This window comes from Pteronotus mesoamericanus, unplaced genomic scaffold, assembly GCF_021234165.1.
Source record: "Pteronotus mesoamericanus isolate MK-2021 breed Mesoamerican mustached bat unplaced genomic scaffold, CSHL_Meso_final contig_82, whole genome shotgun sequence".
In the NCBI taxonomy this organism is placed as follows: Eukaryota; Metazoa; Chordata; class Mammalia; order Chiroptera; family Mormoopidae; genus Pteronotus; species Pteronotus mesoamericanus.
Genome location: NW_026555265.1, coordinates 7,205,411 through 7,227,323, shown reverse-complemented (window position 1 = coordinate 7,227,323; position 21,913 = coordinate 7,205,411). Strand labels below are relative to the sequence as shown.

General features: G+C 36.9%; 1 protein-coding gene across 1 annotated transcript in view; it reads left to right on the top strand.

The window, feature by feature from the left end:
* Positions 1-268: 268 nt before the first annotated feature.
* The window catches only part of ATP13A4 (ATPase 13A4), a 122,677-nt gene continuing 101,032 nt past the window's right edge, over positions 269-21,913 (top strand). Inside the window, exon 1 of the mRNA XM_054585138.1 lies at positions 269-433. Within this exon, the coding sequence (XP_054441113.1) occupies positions 371-433 (63 nt within the window). The 5' untranslated portion in view covers positions 269-370. The remainder of the gene's footprint in view (positions 434-21,913) is intronic.

Sequence of the window (21,913 nt, the reverse complement as noted above, 5' to 3'; positions counted from 1 at the left end):
TGTCCAGCTGGATTTGCAGTCAGATGTCCTATGCTGGCAGGCACTGGGCAGGCAATGAGTTCTTTCCCTGTAAGTTGGGCACAAAAAGATCAGCATGGGAGCGGCCTCCTTTGGGACAGCCACTCTGTCAGAATGCAGCAAGCAAAGAGCAGACAGAAAGTCCTCTGAGCAGAGGGTGACTCATGGGAGGAGTTAGTTCAGTTTGCTAAGCATTGGCATTTGCTGAGTGAAGGTGTGTACTCAAGGAGTTTTAACCTGAAGAATCATTAACTCTTGCAGTCAGCTGGAGACGCTGCCGGCGGCTCCGCAAGTTGGTCCTGGAAGCATCTGCTCTGGGAAGATCAGGGAGGAGGCGTGGAACCACTTTTTCATGGAGAACCACTTTGAGAAGGGCAAACATGCTTTGCTCAACGAAGGAGAAGAGAATGAAATGGTAAGATTCTAATCACATTAATCTCTTCCTATTCTGGTTCCCCAGCTTTCAATGCACGCGCGCACACACACACACACACACACACTCCTCTGCAATCTGATTCTGGTATTATGTGAGAAAAAGTTATGTCTGAGAAATCTTTCTGACCCATAAAGGTAACCTCTGCCAGCACAAATATGCTACACTGAAAATATTGTATTCATTTTATCAAGAATGTTTTCTTTTTAAAATACAATACCCATTTATAAGGCATTTTTGAGCCTTACCAGCCAAGCAAATTCTGTTCAAAACTCCTAATAATTTCAGCAAATTCCTAGGGTTGGGAGCAGTATATTCTCTGATGGGAAGAAGCAGAGCATAAACAGGGAAGTATGAGTGCAGCTGGGACTTTGACCTTTTTCTCTTCTCACAGATCTATGTTCAGAAATACTGTCGGGCAGTAAAAACATATAAAATATTAAATATTATCAGCCTGCACACATTTCTGTTTACTTCTAGTATTTTACCTATAGCTCTGTAGTTATAGAGTTTGGTTAGAGAAAACTTTCTGTAGTTCACGTTCTCTTTTATCTTAGATGTGTTCCCATCTGGGGAACTGTAGGAAAATCAAAGATGATTCTTATACTCTTGCTGAATTCAAAGCTGTTTTCTTAATTACAGTGTAATCAAGAGAGAGTTAGAAATGCATATTCTGTTTAATAAGGTCTTTCTGCTAATTGTGTAAGCATACTTTTTTTATGCCAGTAATGATGTAATTAAAATGTGATACTCTGATTCTATAATAAATAGCATTGGAATTAATATGTAAATAACAAACCTAAAAGATATTTACTTAAAATGTTTTCTTGGTTATTTGCTTCAGTCCTGCCTATTAAATTCTTTGTTCTCTAACTGCTGTTTCAAGTGTAATCTGCTTACCTGTTCCTATAGCAACAACATTTTTTGAACCTTCAAGAGTAGATTCCTTCTGCTCTCAAAGCTAAAAAATTATAAGGGAATATAAGGCACCCAAATTTATGTGGCTTTCTTAACTATCTCCTTACTTTTTAAATTTGACTGTCAAATGGCAATTGCCTCTTGGTCCTACACAAATGTCATCAGGAATGACCTTCTGACCCTATTTTGACTTTTCCAAAGTGTTTTCTTTATTCTCTATCTTAAGTTGAAAATTTGATTCCTATCTTAAATTCTATTAACCAGAAGACAGGGACTCCTTCTCTCTAATTTTTTAAATCCTCCCTCAAATTATCAGATCAAAACGTACCTATGTTTTCCCCATACACTTATTTCTGCTCTTTGACAATTTTTCATTCAAGAGTCATTAAGAGTGTACTTGTAAGTAGACATTTTTAATTCTAGTGAGACTACTATCCCTTCTGGAGTTTACACGTTCTTGTAAAGCAATTTTTTAACATTTGTCTTCATAATGGCACCCTCCTGCTGCCCCACCCCCGCCCCTGCTCCCCAAAGCAACAGGGTGTCCGCTCATTCTATATGAAGATGAAAGCCCCATTTGGAGAGAGCCTCTGATATAGAAAGGGACACTGTTTTCTGGAGAGGAGTCACTTGGCCAGAGTCTCAGTGGAGGTGCAGCAATTAGTATGCATCCTGTTCTGCCTAGAAAAACCTGGCCACCTGCCTGTTGCAATCTGACACTCTGTCCGTTTTTAATGAGCTACTCCACTCCCCTCGCCCAGAGCAGTAAACTTCAAAAATTATCAAGATATCTGAAATGGATTCCATGTGTCTTCACAGTGATTTTTAGTGTATGAGATATATTTTAAGCTACTAGCTAATTTAGTTGTCCCTGCATCCTGTGAAGTAGGCATTATGATTCTTATTTTAACTATGAGGAAACTAATATACTTGAGAATTTGCCAGTCTAAGGTTGCATAAATTCAGGAGCTGAAGCACCACAAAGGTTTAGTATAAGTTGGTAGCTCTTTTGTCTCTGGACCAGAACATAGCTTACTGATACACTTTTCAGTTCTTTTCGAAGACATTGTACTCTTAACAGGGCCCATTCCCTCCCCTAATAAAACAAAGCTTAGGAGAACATATGATCTTAGATTCTCCCGGATCTATTCAGTTATATATGATTAGTGTTTTCTGTGTAAGCCTGTCTCCTAAGACTTCAATGTTAAGCCTTCGAGAAAGACAAGATTATCTATCAATGTGTCATAGCAAAGTGTTCACAGTTTTTGCTTTATAATATACACTGGCCCTTTGTGGAAGTCATTCCCCTGATGGTAGAAATGACTTCAAATTTCAAGAGAAAACAGCACTCTAGGGGTTAGCCGTCGTGTCAAATAGAGAAGAACAGGACTATTTCCAGGGCTAAAGATGCTTGGGACTATCATTCTAGAATAAAAGAAACAGAAACTAAAGAGCAACTCTGAGTGACCTGAAAGTAACAAACTTAAGTACAAAATGAGATAGGGACTGAAGAAAGACAGAATTTGTTAAAGGGACAAGGAAGGAAAGGGGAGACACTGACCGTCAGAGAAAGTTCACCCAGATGACTGAGAAAGGCCTCGGAGATGAAACCGATCCCAGACGAACACCAGGACCAGACCGGGCACTTCACTCCCATTAGCCCTGAGCTAGCCACTTGCCCGCTCTAGCCTTAGGCTTTCCTATCTGTAAAATAAGAGTGGTCCTTTTCACCTTGCCTGTCTCATAGCACTCTTGTGAAATACAACTGAGGTAATCTGTGTGGAAGTGTTTTGAGAAGTATAAAATTCTGGAGAAGTGTAAGCTGCTATTACCTAAACAAAGAGGAAAGAGTCAGGGTTTCAGCAATTAGCCAATCAAATGAATACTGCTTCCAAAAATGAGGTCATCTCTTCTCATTAAATAATGACAAGTAAGGAATATACACTTTGATGACAAGCTATGGAGAACATTTATAAATGGAGAGGAGCTGAGTCACCTTATAGCCTGCCTTGTAGTGTCTGCCTTAGGATACCATCTATCTGACTCAGGATTTGGTTTCTGTGATAGTATCAAAAGGACTTTGAATTCTGATGTTGCATATTTATATTTCAAAAGGCTTTAGAAACACTGAATGCTCATTCCCTTCCAGCATGTCTGAACAAAGATATCATGGCGTAATTTTTTTTTCTGCTAACATTCTCATTTAATTTATTTTCTTTATTTTTTCAAATACATTTGTCTCTGTCTTTCCCCCACCACCTTCCCCCTCCCCCCTCCCTCCCTCCTTTGGCATATCATGGTGTAATTGATTCAGACATTGCTCACCATTATCCTTAGTGACACCTTAGTGAAATCGAACTCCGTTTAGAAAAGTGTTTTGCTCCAGTAAGACTTGTGTTAAAAGTAATATTCCTTGATATTTTTTTCTTTCTTAGGTTTTAAGAAATAAGAAAAAATAAACACCTTGGATTATTTTTTCTGATTATAAAGATAACATGTTTATGGTAAAAATATTAAAATAAAAGAAATTAATTAAAAATATTAAAATGACCTATGACGATCTAAAGAATGAAGTAAATATGATTCATGGAATTTCTACTCAGACATGATCAATATTATTATATTAGTGACACTCCTTCCAGACTTATAGAAAATGCATGCACAAGACTCATCATTTTCTAATTCGTTTACTGCATTTTAACATTATCTATACTCTTGCAACTATTTGCATCTGTTGTATAAGAATCATGGAAACACTACGCAATGGTGCGCTGCTGTACATTTCTTCCTGACACTGCATTCAGTGACATCACAGTAGTAGCTTAAAATGAGTAATGTTGGGAGTATTTGCCGTAAAAATCGGTAACTAGGACTCTCACCCTGCCTCACCTGAAGGCCGGTTGTTAAATATTTACCAGCACACAGATGAATATGTTATTTCCTCAAGATGTACCTTTGTTCCCCTCATGATACTGTATTTGGATATCTCCAAATACAATAGAGATATTATATTTGGATATCACCCATTTATTTGTGCTATGCATCATGCCAAAGCAAAATCAATCACAATCTATTCTTAAAAGAATGCACACACATACTCGCAAATATGCATTTTTTAACAAAAAGTCATTTCATCTATACCTTTTTTTAAAGCTAACCTTTTTATTATACCTAAAAATATTATGGATACATTTTCCTTTTGGTAATTATAGCTCCATACAACCATTTTAACATTTAAATTATGTTTTTCTCCCAGTGTCTAAAATTTTATATTTTAATGATAAGTTAGCTAAATGACCAGAAAATACACTTAAAGGAATTTATACTAAACTGGAAGGGGCTAAAATAAATAGCTTCTCACTAATGTTAAGTAAATTGTGTTTGAATGACCTATGCTATATTAAGCAAATCTTTCATGATGTACACTTAGGTTATTTCTAAATTTTTGGCTGTGATGGACAACTTTGTACGTGGATTTTTACCTATTTGTCAGATTATTTCCTTAGGATAAAGTCCTAGAAATGGTATTGCTGCATGAAAGGGGATGTGCGCTTTAAATTTTGATCGATAGGTAAGGCTGAATTGCCCTCCTTAGGATTGTGGCTGCACTGATTTGTATTTTGATTACCAATTCTTTTTTAGAGTACTTGCTTTCTTTGCTATACTTGCCAACATTAAACATTATCAGTCTTTTGAACTTTGTCTCATCTGGTATGTGAAAATGATACTTTGGCTGTGTTATTTTTATATTTCATTGAATTGAAGTTGAACACATGTCTATATGTTTGTTGGCATTTGTACTTTTTTGACTAGAATCTCTTAATATAATCATCAATTGTTTACTAAGTAGTAGACTGGGTGGCTAAAACTGAATGGATTGTGGAACAGCAAGAGAAACTCTTCTTTTTTAAGGTTTTATTTATTTATTTTTAGAGAGAGGGGAAGGGAGCGAGAAAGAGAGGGGGAGAAACATCAATCTGCTGCTTCTTACACTCCCCCAACTGGGGACCTGGCCCACAACCCAGGCATGTGTCCTGCCCAGGAATCGAACTCGCAACCTTTTAGTTTGCGAGATGACTACCAACCTATTGAGCCCCACCAGTCAGGGCAAAACATTTTCTTTCTTTCTTTCTTTCTTTCTTTCTTTCTTTCTTTCTTTCTTTCTTTCTTTCTTTCTTTCTTTCTTTCTTTCTTTCTTCCTTCCTTCCTTCCTTCCTTCCTTCCTTCCTTCCTTCCTTCCTTCCTTCCTTTCCTTCCTTCCTTCCTTCCTTCCTTCCTTCCTTCCTTTCTTTCTTTCTTTCTTTCTTTCTTTCTTTCTTTCTTTCTTTCTTTCTTTCTTTCTTTCTTTCTTTCTTTCTAAGAGAGAGAGCATGGGAGAGGGAGAGAGAGAAACATGGATGGCTTGTCTCTTGTACATGCCCCAACCAAGGACAAACCCACTAACTAGGCTTGTGCCCTGACTGGGAACCAAACCAGCAATCTTTCATTTTGTGAGATTATACCCAACCAACTGTGCCTCGTCAGTTAAAAGGAGAAACTCTTTTTGAACATCCATGTCATCTCTGAGAACAGCAAGACTCAATACTGCACCGACACTAATAGGGTAGCAGAGTGGTATGTGGTCTTTGTCACATTGGAAGTCCTGTCGCCCCTTCAGCATAAGCTAGGGACCTCTGTCCTCACCAATTATTTGGCTCACTTTGATAGCTGACGTTCATCTTTTCTTCTCTAACACTAGGGAGCAAAAGCACCTCCCCCACCTCAGTAGCCACTTATTTATTATGCTTTATGAGCACCTCCTAGTTGGTTGCCAATGTTAACTAGTGAACACACAGATCTCATAGTAGAGGAATTGTGTTCAGACTGAGACATTTTGTCAGTTGAAATGTTCAGGAAGCTGGGCCACTGGCCAAGTCTAGTGTCTTTATTTTCGATTCAGTGCTGCGAAACTCCCATGAAGTCAACTCATCTTTGACAGAAGCTCTTAAAGAGTAAGATTTAATTGCTTTTTGAGACGAGGAATCCTGCTTGGTTCACCTTTCTATGGCCTCCCCTTTCCCTTCCTCAGGACCCTGCAAAGTTAGCACAATGCTTGGCACAGACACTCTGGGCATATTTTATGATAGTACCATTGCAAGTTCCATTAACCAGCAATTTAGAATTTTGAGAAGAACAAGGAGGCAGTGGGACTCAAAGGAGAAGCAGAGCAATTTAAAGAGAAACCTAGGAAAATTTATGTAACTTATTTGAAAAGGTCAGTCATCTTGTGAACTTATCAAGTGACCCCTCTCTTACTCAAGCATAAACAAAGCTTATTCTCCAGAGTTAATTAGCCATACTACACGCTTTTGTCTATGAAATGTTTTAATTCTTTGCTTTCATTCATTCATGTATAAACTCAACAAATATTTTACCAAACCCTTTCTCTGTGCCCGGAGTCCTCTGTTTTAACCAAGAATTTCAAGTGAATAGCAAATAGCTTCTGTTTTCAAAGAGTTCACAGTTTAGCAGGCAGGACTAGGCACATAATTTGTGGGACCCAGTGCAAAATGAAAATGAGGTGCCCTTGTTCAACAAGTATTAAGAATCCCAGGATCGCTCTAGCAGGACATTAAACCAAGTTCAGGGCCCTTTGGAGGGGAGTGTGCTGTGTGACTGCACAGGCTGCATGCCCATGAAGCTGGTCCTGCAAGCGGGGGATCTAGGGGTGCAATAAAATTGGTGTCATTGGGGGTATTATGCATACAGAGCTGTGTGAGCACAGAAGGAGCATCTCAGTCAAAGACAGCTTCAAAAGGAAAGATGTCATCTAATTTTCCTGGTGAGGTATTTGAGGGTCAGATTGTGAAGGCTTTATAAGACATCCTAATGAGCATACGTTTTATCTTTTCCAATGATGTGCAAATATTGGTCCATGAAGAAACTCAGGAGCATATGAAACATAGATTCCTAGGACCTGTTCTAGACCTACTGAGTTAGAATCTCTGATGGTTGGGCTGGTCTTGGTCAGAATGACTGACACCAGCCTGGTGAAGACAATGGGGAAGCTGCTGAAACGTTTAAAATGGGGAATATTCTGGTAGGATTTGCCTTTCCAAAGGATCTTACATCATGGGGTAAGGAAGTTTGGTTGAAGGAAGAGACCAGGAAAAAGGTGTTTGAAATAGCCCAAGCGAGACATTCAGGATGAAACTATTGCCTTGTCAGATACGAAACTGAGTAGACAATGGATTTAAGAGATATTTAAAAATGAGAGTTAAAAAGACTTTGTAATTCATAGGCTGTGGGTTAGGAGAGAAGGGGTAGTTATTAAGGATGTCTTTAAAGTTTCTAATTTGTACAATGGGAGAAGATGATGCTATCATTTAATCCCACAGGGAAAATTAGGAACAGGTTGGGAGAGGAGATGGCAATAGTAATAGCAAATACTTATATGATGATTGATCAGGACTAAGCACTTTTCTCATAGTAATTCATTTAATCCCCTCAGCATCCCTATGCAGAATTATCCACATAGGAAACTGAGTAATAAATTAAGTATATACCCACATTCATTTGGCTAAGTAAATGGAAAGCTATGGTTTAAGTACCCACTTTAAGCATAATGATTTACTACCTCTTGGTTTTACTAAATCCTGGAAGCACTACTTTATTTATTAACGGTGGCCAAACAGCAGGTGTAACTGGAAAAAGAAATTGAAGGCTGGAGATCAGCATTATGGCATTGGTTTTGCCATTATTAATGCTTGCAATCTTAAAGCAAATCATGGCCATCTCATTTGCCTTCACCTCGTTTACAAGATGGAGAAAATAATACCTTATTGGTTTGAACAGGGACCAATGCAGATGGTTTCTTGAAGTCCTCTCCAACATGCACAAAAATATGATTTAAAAAATGTTAAAAAGGTAGATAAAATTGCAGTGAAACGTCTTACAAATTTAAGTGATACTCTTGATTTTTTCAAAGCACTGTGAGTTTTTTTAGTCAAGTGAAGGAGAATATATCTGGAGTTATTGCATAAAGTGGGAACTGGAAGTTTATGGCCATTGCTGTGTGAATTATTCATAAATATGAATAAATCTAAAGAATGAATCTAACAAGCAATAATAACTAATGCTGAACCCTACAGAGCCCTCAGGTCCACAGAAGACATAAAGTGCAGGGACTCAGCCCTCAAAAGAGTTGGTGATTTGGTGAGCAGAGGATGCCAGTTACGAAACTTTTTGGCTATTTCGAAGCTTTGTGAAGATTAGCCCGAGTGAGACCATCTACCAAAATGGCTTACAGCTATTTCTGCATGCCCATCATGTAAACTCTGGTGAGCTGCCTGAAACCACAGCCTGGGTAAAGTTGAAAGACAGTTCAGAACACTGCCTCCTCAACTCTGTCCTCGGCCTAAGACTATTCTTACGGATGATGAGCACAGCTATGCCCCGGATGTCCCCTTAGAAGAGCAGAGGAGGCTCAAATATGCCTTGTGTTTTCTAGAGGAATATTATGTCTCCCAGCCCCAGGTCAGGACATTTTCTGATTTTATTTGTTGCATCCAAAGCCTTGGCTGAGACTATAATCATATTAGCATTTTTAGAACCTATTAGCTTCCTGCAGGAGCTGTGGCTAGAGGATTTTGAAACTGGTACACGTCTCAGTGGTCAGTTCACAAGAATTAAGTTTGGGAAAATGAGTGGTTTTTTCTATTTGCTTTTTAATGGAAAAGTAGGTTAATTTTTATGGCACACATTTACCTATGTGTAACTTTGTTCTCTTTCATCTTAGAATCACCATGCATAATGAGGATCTTTCAGATCAGAGGCCAGGCTGCCCTGTGTGGGTTTTTCCCTGGGCCAATTCCAAGAGATAACTTTGCTACTTCTCATCTTCTCCAACTACCCAAATGTGGTCTGCCTGCTCTTGCCAGAATATATTACAAACTTTCTCTGCCAGACACATCTTCATGCTGATATCTGCCCATCAGAATTCTGTCCCTCTGTCAGAACTCACCTCAAGTCTGACTTCCTTCATTAAGCCATAAGGGAACTCCTGAGCCACTCTTAATTGCTTCCTTGTCTGGAGTAAGTTTGAATGCATATTACAGCTATTTTCACTATCTTTTATTGTAGAGTCATGTTCTATCTTTCTCCCTCAGCTGATTGTGAGTTATTATTTGCAGGGACTGTGTCTTATTTCATGTCTGTATCTTACATGTAACACTAAAGTTACTTAATATGTTTCTGATCAGGTGAATTGAAGATTTTTGTGCAAAATATTACGAAAGTTTTTCTTTTTCTTTTTTTTTTTTTTTTTTACTCAATTGAGTTGTTGGTCCCAATTTTACAAAAGGAACCACTGAGAAGTTGTATAATTTGTCTAAATCTGGAAGCTATGAAGTTGCAAAAACAGACCTTGACCCAAGGCCGGTTGACTCCAAGGCTCTTGTTCTAACTCCAATAGTTATAATATCTTAGGCCTTTGGACGTGGCCTTCTGCTTCCATTACCAAAAACACTACCACCACTGCTACTACTACTACTGCCACACTCATTCCCACTAACAATACTACTGCCATTACCATCACTGCTACTAGTACTACTCCTACACTACTACCACAGCTGCTACTACTACTACCATAACTACTACTACTATTGCCACTGCTGCTGCCACTATTACCATCATTATAATACTCCCACTATTTCTGCTAGCATTATCACAACTGCTACCACTATGTAAGCCCAAGAATGGGTGAGTTAGTTTAGCAGCTGTTTTATAGTTTGGGCCCATTTTGAGTTTTGAGAGACAAAACATCCAGGTCTCATTTTATAGAAGTCAGAGCTCTCTGATCTTTTGGGAGAAAAGGTGCTGGAATCGGATGGCCTGGATACGCCTTCAGTTTCCAGCCATCCATGCATGCCTGTGTCACAGAAGTGGTCTCTGCCCATCTCCTATCCCCTACCCCAGAGGTGGCCTTCTTGGCTTGTTACTCAATGTTGGCTTCTAGTAGGGGAGAGAGAGTTATCTGTTGCAGTGGTTCAACTAGTCTTAGGCTGTCTCTTGATATCTGAGATTTGGGGAGTGGTCTTTGTCAATATTCCTGCTCATCCTCTCTACGGCAGAGGGCCACCTCTGTCATATTTGTAATTGACCTTAGGTGGGAGTTTCCTTCCATTCCCCTAGTAGTTACTTGGGCTTGATTTTATAGAATCCTGGTTTCTGGATGATAAGTAGAAAATGGTTTTTGCTTCTATCCTGCATCCAGTGTAAATGGATTTTTGCTTTTGTCTGGGGGGGGGTTTCCTACTTAGAAATAATTGACCTTTGCCAGTTTGGTCACACTGGTTTTATTCCCAGACTTCACATGGGGCCTTCTGATAACTTTAGGGTTACATATTCCTATATACTATGCCAGTGGAAAAGCTAATTTGCTTTTCTTTCAAAAATCTCAGCAAAATACTCCTAGTCCCATGCTCACTCTTAGAATTGGGATCAGAGTCACATCAGCTGAGGATGGTGAAGGGGGTGGTTTGACAAGAAAATTGGGTGTAGGATACTATTACCTGGAGTGAGATAGATGGTAACTGGGTGGTCTAAACAAAAATACAAAAACCAAACACACAAACAGAATTCAATCTGATAGTTAATAAGTAATAATTTAACTAAACTGAACCAACAATGTTTAAAGTGGTCAAGTCCCCCAGGTGATTTTCTTTGCAAGAAATAATATAAAAGATAGAGATTTCTTGCTGGCATTATAGATATCTACGAAGAGGTAGGAAAGGACTTTTCAAAACAATATATTTATTTTCTGGTTTTAAAAGTGAAACATAGTTAATGATTAAAATATGTATAATATAAAAGTGAGAGAAGAATCACAATGACACCATCACCCAAGGCAAGTACCATCAGTGTTTTGTTTGATACATTTATCTCTCAGTCTTTTTGGTTTGAGCCTCACCATTTTTCAATTAAATTTGAAATCATACTGCATAATTTTATGTTATTTCTCTTCAGATAATATTATTTCATATATATATTTCCCCAGGTTTTTAAAAATACTTCATAAATATAACTTTAATGGCTATATAATATCCTTTAATGATTACCCTATTATTATATACATAAATTGCTTTCTATTTACTATTACTAATAATATTGCAGTGAACATCTCTGCATATAAATCTTGTCTGGGTTTTGTGTAAGCTGGGGGGGGGGGTGTTGTTTTCTTTATTTGTTTGTTTTTGTTTTTTTTTAACAGTGTCTTTCTTTAGTGGCTTTTGGGTGTCTGCTCAGTTTCTTGAACAACTCTTCCTGTGGCATAGTTCTTGGGAATTTACCTCAGAATGTCTTAGAAAGATATCTTCTATGATAGTTTAAAGAAGCAGCCTTTTCTTGGTGTGATTCTTTTTTGAAATCCACTGGGACTTTAGGATTTTACAGGGACACCTACCAGGAAGAGGGACAGTGGCTACTTCCTCTGTTACAAAGGTTGTTGATGACAAGGAGTTCAGACTTGTCTGTTCAGATCCAGACAGGTCTCTGATCAGAATGCTTCTTGCATGATTAGAGTAATAATTCACACTTATTGACTACTTATGAGGCCCTGTGCCCATTGCTGAGCATTCTCATGTGATATGTAATTTTAAATTCACAATAACTCCATTAGGTAGGTACTAGCACTACAGGTGCAAACACTAAATGCCTCTGCTACCATTTCTCTATGGCAGGGGTCTGCAAACTATGCATTTTGTATGAAATCAGGCCCACTGATTGTTTTGTAAATAAAACTTTTTTTTTTTTGGTAAAGGTAACCTTGAATGTACATACAGTTGTAAGATATAATATACACAGAGGTTCTCTGTACTCTTTCCCTGTTTTCCCCTATTAGTAATAACTTGCAAAACTATAGCACAATGTCACAATCAAGACATTGTCTTCAATGCAGTCAAAGTAGAGAACATTTCCATCACCGCAAGGATCCTTCATTTTGCCTTTTTACAGTCGCCTCCATTTTGTTTTTCCCTGTACCCTTTCTTTAAGTCCTGGCAACTACTAATCTGCTCTCTATTTCTCAAGAATATCATATAAATTTAATAATACAGTATGTAAACTTTGGGATTGCCTTATTTTTTTTTATTCAGCATAATTCTCTGGAGATTGATTCAGATTGTTGTGTATATGAATAGTTCATTACTTTTTCTTGTTGAGTAGTGTCCCATAGTACTGTACGATGTCATGATTTATTTAACCATTCACCCACTGAAGGACATCTGAGTTGTTTCCAGTATTTGGCTATGATGAATAAAGCTACTAAAAACATTTGTGTAGAGCTTTTTGAGTACACATAAGTTTTCATTTTTCTGGGATAAATACTGGGATTTTTCTGGGAGGGTTGCCATGTTAGTTATATGTTTAGTTTTTTTTTAAACTACCAAAATGTTTTCTAGAATGGCTGTGCTGTTTTACATTTCCATTAGCAATGTATGAGTAATCCAGGTTCTCCACATCCTCACCGGCATTTGCTATTGTCACTGTTTTTTATTTTAACAATTCTGATAGGTGTGCAGTGATATCTCAGTGTGGTTTTAGTTTGCATTTCCCTAACAGGTAATGACTTTGGACATCTTTTAGTGTGCTCATTTGCCATCTATATCTTCATGTCTTTTGTCAATTATCTAATTGATTTTTTTAAATTGAGTTTTCAATGTTCTTTATATATTCTATATTCTAATCCTTTGTTGGGTATGTGGCTTGCAAATACTTTCTCTCAGTCGAGAAAAATTTTCACATTTTCACTTTTGGTCACTTTCACAGACCAAAAGTTTTAAATTTTTATGAAATCCAATTTATCATTTTTTTCTTTTACGGATAATGATTTTGATGTCAAGCCTAAGACATCAAGATTTTAGGTTTCAAGATTTTTTCCTACTTTTTTTCCTTAAAGTTTTATGTTTTACATTTGAGTGGACAATCTATTGTGAATTAATTTTTGTATATAAGGTGTGAAACTTAGTTTGAGGTTTTTTGGGTTTTTTTTTGCCTATGGATGTCCAATAGCTTCAACACCATTTGTTAAAGAGGTTATTTTTTAATTGAATTATTTTTGCACATTTGTCAAAAATCTGTTGGGCGTGTTCATATAGATCTATTTCTTGGGTTCTAATCTGTTAAGTTAACCTATGTGCCAATCTACTCAGTCTCAATTAAGATCTCTATTGAGGTGGAGTGGGGCTCTGGTCACGCAGACCTGTTCTGGGTTGTCACGGATGAGGAAATATAATAAGTCATTCCAGACATTTCTCTGTCTACCAGAAGAAGGGGTTGGCGATTCCCTCTAGTGGAGAATGCCCTGAGCCCCTGTGTCCAGTGGCTTTTATTGAAAAGGTTATCAGTGGGAGCTAAGTAGTAGGAATGTACAGGTGATCTCCTTACATCAGTATGTTAAAGTTTACAGAGAATAGAGGATGTTTTGAAGAAAACAAATGGCAGGGACACACTGATTTACGTGGGTCCAAGAGGACACGAGTAAATGTAAGAGCATGAACTTAAGAGCACCAAATGGGTTAGGGTCAGGGTCTGTGGATAATGTAAATTTCCTTCCCAGCATGAGCCGGCCATCACAGCTTTTGAGGGAAAAACAAAGCATGCTTCAAGGAATTTAATTCTAGGCCTGATTTCCCTTGGGAACTGCCCAATCCATTCTAGGACTGTCTGTAGTATTGTTTCAAGCCTGAGCCAGGAAAGGGAGCAGAGTAGCCAATAGATAAGGAGGCTTCTTTCAGATAGAATGAGGACTCCGATCATATCAAAGCCGAGGGGTGAGGGTGTTTTGTCCTTTCTCCATGTCCCCCAAGTCCTTCTCTGATGTGTCTGTCTTAGGTTGCCCCTACCATGGAGCGGTCTTACCTATCATTGACTAACCAGCCATCCTCTGGGGCCAAGGAGGGTGATGTGAGGGAGGCTGCAGCACAGCCCCTGCCAGGGGGACAGGTTTTGTCTCCTCAGTGGCCTATCTTCCCAAGATCTGGTTGTTCAGCTTCAACCTTGGGGCCCTCTCACCTGGTGGCGAGGCTACAGTTTCTGAAACCAGGCAGGATGGTTCCCAAAACTCTATAATTATATAATGTTTGAAATCAGGCAGACTGGTTGCTCTCACTTTATCTTGTTTTTCAAAATGGCTTTAGCTATTATAGCTCATTTACTTTTCCATATGAATTTTACAATAATCATATATATCTGCAAAAATATCTTTCTGAGATTTTGATAGAAATTATTTTAAATCCATATATCAGTTTGGGGAGAAATAAAATCTTTACTATGTTGAACTTTCTAAACCATGAACATGGCACATCTCTACACATGTTTAGATCTTTGATGTCCTTCATCAGCGTTTTGTAGTTTTCAACTAAGTCCTGTACATGTTTTGTTAGATTTGCAACTAAGTATTTCATTTTATAAGTGATTGTAAATGTCTTGTATTTTTAAATTGGTATCAACATATTCATTACTAGTATATATCCATACAATTGATCTTTGTATGTTTATTTTGTACCTTGTGGCCATGATAAACTTACTCACAATTTTTAAGTTGTTTTTTTTTTAGATTCTTTGGTATTTTCAATATAGAAATTATATTATATGCAAATAGAAAGTTTTATTTCTGTGCTGTTTCTGTCTTTTTCTTGTCTTGCTACAACTCCCATGCTATATTGAAGAAGAGCAGTGAGAATGGACATCCTTGTCCTTGTTCCTGACCTTAAGGGAAAATTTTTGTGTTTCACCATTAATTACAATGTTACCTGTAGGTTTTTAAAGATGTTCCATATCAAGTTGCATTTCCTTTGCATTCCTATTTCTCTGAGAGTTTTTATCATGAAGGGGTGTGAAATTTTGTCAAATATTGTTTCTGCATCAATTTATATAATGACGAGATTTTTTTCTCTTTCAGTCTTGTGGGTTTAATTGATTTTTGAATGCTGAAGTAGCCTCGTATCCCTGGAATAAATCCTGCTGGGTAATAATACATAATTCTTTTTGACATATTGCTGAATTTTATTTGCTAATAGTTCATTGAGGATTTTTGCTTCTGTATTCCTGGGGGATGATGGTCTATAGTTTCCTCCCTTCTTCTCTCCCTCCCTTGCTTCCTTGTTTATTCGTCTTCTTCTTCTTTTTTTTTTGTACTGTCTGTGTAGTTTGTTATCAGGATAACACTAGTTTCATAAAATTAATTGGGAAATGTTTTCCTCTTCTATTTTCCTGAAGTGATTGTGAAGAATTGATCATTCAATTACCACAGATTTTTTTTTAAAAAAAGAACTTAAAAAGTATGAATTTGATTTTTTAAATTGTTACAGGGCTATTTGAATTATTTAATTCATTTAGAGTGAGTGGTGGTGGTTTACGTCTTTCCAAGAACTGGTTCATTTAATCTAAGTTGTCAAATTTATGTGTGTAGTTATTGATAGTATTTTCTCTCTTTTTTGCTATCTTTATTCCTGATATTAATAATTTGTATATTCTCTCTTTTTCTCTCTCAGCCTTGCTAGAGTTTTGTCAATTTTATAGATCTTTTCAAAGAATGAGCTCTATTGTTTTTCTTTTTACAATTTTATTTATTTCTATCCTTGTCTTTATTATTCTCTCTGCTCTGCTTGCCTTGAACATTTTTGCTCTTCTTTTTCTAGGTTCTTGAGGTGGGAACTTAGAACAATATATTGGGAATTTCCTCTTTTACAATAAAAATTTCCCTTTTAACACTGCTTGAGCTGTGTTCCAAAATTTTGGATATGTTGTATTTTCATTTTCATTCAGTTCAAGGTATTTTTAAATTTTCCCTTGAATCTGCCTCTTGGGCCCATGAATAATTTAGAAGCATGTTCTTTAGTTTTCAAAAGTTTGAGCATTTTCCTGTTATATTTCTGTTAATAATTTTCAGTTTTATTCCCTTATGGTTGGAGAACAATATGTATGATTTTAATTCTTTTAAATTTGTTGAGGTTTGTTTTATGTCCCAGAATATGGTCTACTTTGGGATATGTTCTATGAACAATTGAAAAGAATGTGTATTCTGCTATTGTTGGGCAGAGTGTTCTATAAATACCAGTTTGAACCTATTAGTTGATAATGTTTTTGAGGTTTTAAAAATATCTTTGTTAATTTTCTGTTTAGCTGTTCAACAAATTATTGAGAGAGGGGTGTTAAAGCCTTCAAGTATAATTGTACATTTTTTATTTTTTGTATTGCTTTTTTTAATAGCTAAGTGCTACACTATATATGCATAACTTGCCACACTTTAGTAGTGTTCTCTCTTTATCAGATCAAGTAAAGTTAAGACTATTAACCTTTTTATCCTTTTACCTACCCTTGTTTATAATTGCCTTAAATATGCTGCATACAATTAGAGCCACATTGATATTATAATTTTAGCTTCAACCATCAAATGTAATTTAGCAAACACAAGAGAAGAAACCAAGTCAATTTACTATTATTTCTGTTTATCATGAGTTCTCTTATTTGTCTCTTTCTGATATTCTGAGTTTTCTCCTTTTATTTATTTTCTCTTTAGAAAATATTTTATTTGTCATTTATTTAGGGTTGGTATTTTGACAACATGTTCTCTTAATTTTTTTTTAATCTGAGAACATCTTGATTTCCCTGTCATTCTTGAACATTTTCACTGGACACAAGAATCTACATTGATAGGTCTTTCCTTTTAGCTCCTGAAATGTGTTGTGTTACTTCACCCTGGCCTTTATGTTTTTTGATGAAAAATCTGCAATCATTCAAGTTGTTTTTCCGTTTATAAGTAGATATTACTATTTTTTGGCTGCTTTCAACACTTTTCTCTTCATCTTTAGTTTTCACAAGGTTGATTATTACATATATTTATTTCTGTGGACTTCTCTGGCTTTATTCTGCTTAGGGTTTGCTCAAGTTCTTGAATTTTCAGGTGTATGTCTTTGGCCAAAATTTGGAAATTTCAGCTATTGAGTACTTTTTCAGTCATGCCATTTTTCTCCTCTCCTTTCAGGATTCCAATGTCATGATCTTTTCTTACAGTTTCCCAGGCTCTATTCAACAATTTTTTTAAACAATTTTTCTCTCTGTAATTTAGACTGGGCAATTTTTATTGTTCTGGCTTTCGTTTCACTGACTCTTTCCTGTCCTTGTATTCTACTATTCAGCCCATCAACTGAGTTTGAAAACAGTAATTGTGATTACTTAGTTTTAACATTTCCTTTTGGTCCTACTTTATATTTTCTATTTCTTTGTTGAAATATTTCTTATTTTTATTTGTTTTAAATGTGATTTTTTTTAAGAGCATTTATATGATGGGTACTTTAAAATCCTTATCAGAAATCTTTACATTTTTCTTATCTTTGTGTTGGCATCTATTGATTATATTTTTTCATTCAGTTTAAGATCCTCTTGTGCTTGGTGAGACTATTTAAAAGTTAAAACCTGCATACTTTAGGTACTGTAATTAGGTATTATTATAGGACTCTGGATTTTATTAGTTGGCCTCTGTTGACAATGCTCCAATAGAGTAAGAGCAGCACACCACCTCTTACTGTGCTGGTGATGAAAGGCCAGGTTGACCTCTTAACCTCCACTGACACTTGGGGAGGGGGAGACTCTTCATTGTTGCTGGTTGAGTTGGGGTTCCAGCTTTCCACTCTACTTCAATTGTACCTCTGACTTGGAGGATTGGGAGAGCCTCTCTACTCCTGACATATTCTCACTGATGCCTTGGGATGGGGTCTTACTATTATTAAGTGGTAATAAAAAGTTTTCACTCTCCACTAGGCTTCCTCTGACAACACCCCGGCATGGGGGGGTGAAGAGAGTTTTGCTACTGCTGGTTGGGAGCACAGGTCAGGCTTCACACGGTTTCCACTGACACAACAGGGGGAAGGTGCTTGTTGCTACTCGGCAAAGATAAAATTCCCATATCCCTATTTAGATTTCTCTGACATCATCCCTGCAGTAGGCTGAGGTGCCTCTTTACAAATAATGAGGAGAGTGGTCTGCAATCCCCACTTGTGGATGTAGATGAGGTGAAGCCACATTTTTTTTTTTTGTGAACTTTGAACCTTTTCTTATTCATTTGACTTGATGGAGCAAGCTGTGTGTATGTGTGTGTGTGTTTTGTCTGCTCTTGTCTTCAGGTTTGCCAGCTCATTCTGCTTCATGCCACAGATCAGGCAAAAGAAACAACAAACAACCCCTCTCGAGACCCCCAAAAAACAAAAAATTCCCCCAAACCAGGGAACTCATTATTGTGCCATTAGTTCCTTAAGTTCCCAAGCTCTGTAGCCAACCTACCTTTTTTTTTATCATGCAGAGTATTTTAATGTTTTTTTTTTTATATATAATATCTAGGGATTTTAGTTGAATTTATTGGGAAGAATAGGAAAAAATAAGTTTACTCCATGTTCCTAGAAGTGAAAGTCTTATTTAATTCTAAAATAAGTATTACTTTTTGACTCTATTTAAATCTATTTTATTGTATAAATTTTTGAAACCATAACAAAATATCAAGGAATAAATATCATCTTATTTTGGTTAACATTTGGTATATTTACTGTTCCCTTTTTTTCCTATGTTTCCTTTTCCATTATTGGACTCAAACTAAAAACATTTTTATTCACTTAATGCATTATAAATATTTCCCTATATCATTAAAATTGTATTGTAAACTTTAATTTGATGACTAAATGATATGCCATTTTGGGCTGGTGTGGTATTTACCAAACTATTCTCCTAATACCAGACAGTTAAGTTCTTTCCAGTGTCTATGCATATTTTACCCTTCTGTATAAAAATACCTATAGAAGTTTACCTTTTCACTTCATATTATTTCCTTAAAAGAGATTCCTAGAAATAATAATTGTATTACTGTAGTGAAAATTATAAACCTTTTGAAGACTCAGCAAATTTGCTCAATTGCTTTCCAGAAAGTACCAACATTGTACAAGAATTCCCTTGTAATTTTCTTAGATCAGCATTCAGGACCCATCAAAGATATTGGGCAATTTAAGTAAAAATGCCATTTTGTTTTAAGTTTTTCCTCCAACCTATTCAAGATCAAAGTTCAGTGTAATTCAATTTGTTAGGGGTCTATTATTGTTAAATTCTTATACTGGATGCTAAAATGCCAAGGTCACTATAAGGGTGAAAAAGGTATGTTCTTTTCATCCAGGAACTCAAAAGTCTAAAAACAGAATTGGTTAATACAATATATACCGAAAACTTGCCATACATCAGGTACTGTATAAAATGCTCTATAGGCAACATATTATTTGTCACATCAACCTTATAAGGTAGTTATTATTATAATACTTATTTAACAGATGAAATATTACTTGCCCAAAGGGTGAGTCTTCTTCACTATATTGATCAGCAGTTCCCAAATTCCAGTATGCATAAGAATCAGCTGGGATACTGATCTGGAAACGCCTTGACCCTCTGGCCATATCTTCAGAAATTTGGGGTGGTGGCCTCCAAAATGCTTATGTGATTCTAATGTTTGTGGTGGATAGTCTCAGATTTAGGCATATTGGTATAGATATTTAGTTATGGCTTGCAAATAGGGACTATATGATCACTGAGCAAGGAAGCTTTTTTTCTCCGTAGGTAGAGAACCCAGTTGAGGGTAGAGCTGCTTCAGTGATTTCTAGTGCCTAATTTATCAATAGATAGAAAAATCCCAGTTCTCTACACTTCTTTTTATTTAGCAATAAAGAGGTTTCCCCGTAAGAGAAAAAGTGATTGCTGTAAAGGGAAATACATGACAGTCACACTCAGGAAGGGGTAGTACTCAATTATCACCTCTGGACCATGCTTACATGTCCTCACAGCATCTCTTGACATGTCCCCCACAAAACACATTCAGATCACCCAACTTTTCTGTCTCTGACAATAGCCAGGCTATATCAACTGAACATATGTAACCAGTCTCTGCAGTGTGGATACTGTGGAAATAGGTAAAGCTGGGTTCTTGACCTCAAGAAGCTAACAGTATATTCAGGGAAGCAAATACTTGATTCAGCTAATTCAAATGCCTAGAAATTCTACATAGAAGGCAAACTGCCCTAAGGGAAATGAGCTCCCTCCCTCCCTTACTTCTTTTCTTCCTTTGTTCTTCATTTATTGAGCACTTATTATGTGTGAGTCCCTGTGAGAGGTATTAAGTATACAAAGAAATGTCCTTGAGTTCAATATCTAGTGGAGAATAGAGTTCATTGGGCTAGTGCTATGGCAGCAGTATATGCAAGGTGCACAAGAACACAGCCAATTCCTGGATGACTTCAGTAAAAAAGTGTCAGTAGAGAACTGAGATGGATGAATAGGGGTTTACCAAAACCTTCGTAAGGCAAAGGATATTCTAAGTCAGGGGAGACATAATGTACAAAGGTAATGAGATGCAAAGGAACAGAGCACATTCTATTCAGAGACCTGGAAGGTAGCTTGGCAAAGCTGGTGCACAGGGTGTATGTATGTGTGTGATGGAATGGCACTGGGAAAACGGAGTTGAGGCTGAAAAGATAGTGTAGGGAAGATGATAAAAGCTTGTCTTGCCATTCTAAAGGGATTTAAGTGTTTTAAGTATGGGACAAACAATCCAGGTTTGCCAGGATTTTGGGGGCATTAGCACTGACAACCTACATCTTAAGAAACCCCTCAGTCCTGGACAAACCAGGACAGTTGGTCACTCGATAAGGAACTGAAATTGAATATAATTTTTTAAAGGTAGCTCTGGAGCAGTGTGGGCAACAGTGTAGACAGAGATGGGGCTGGAAATAGTGGCTCTTGCCATGATTTTTGAGAGAATACAGGTTGAACTAAACAGGTAATAGTATCAGGGATGTATTGGAGGAGACTGTTTTAAGAAATGTCAAGGAGACAAAATCAAGAGACCTTGAACCAATTAGATGTTAAGAGAGGAGGAGAAGAATATTAAAGGGAATATTTAGATTTTTGTTTCATAAAACTGGATGTGTAGTGGTGGTGGTGAGTCAGAAAGTAAGAAGGGTGTGGATAAACTTGAGATTAATTTCAATTGAGAAGGCTTCATAGAGACAGTGTTAATTAAATAGTGCTTTAAAAATGTTTTTGTCATGTTAAATTTTTTTATTTTTACTTTTTTATATATATATATATATATAGTTCATTGATTATGCTATTACAGTTGTCCCATTTTTTTCTCCCCCTTTTCCCTCCGCCCTGCACCACCCCTGCCAGCATCCCACCCCCTTAGTTTATGTCCATGGGTTGTACATATAAGTTCTTTGGTTATTCCATTTCCCATACTATTCTTAACCTCCTCCTGTCTATTTTGAACCTACTATTTATGCTTCTTATTCCCTGCACCTTTTCCCCAATTCTCCCATCTCTCCCTCCCCTCTGATCTCCATTTCTGTGATTCTGTTCCTGTTCTAGTTGTTTGCTTAGTTTGTTTTTTTGTTTTTGTTTTTGTTTTAGGTTCAGTTGTTGATAGTTGTGAGTTTGTTGTCATCTTACTGTTCATCGTTTTTGATCTCCTTCTTT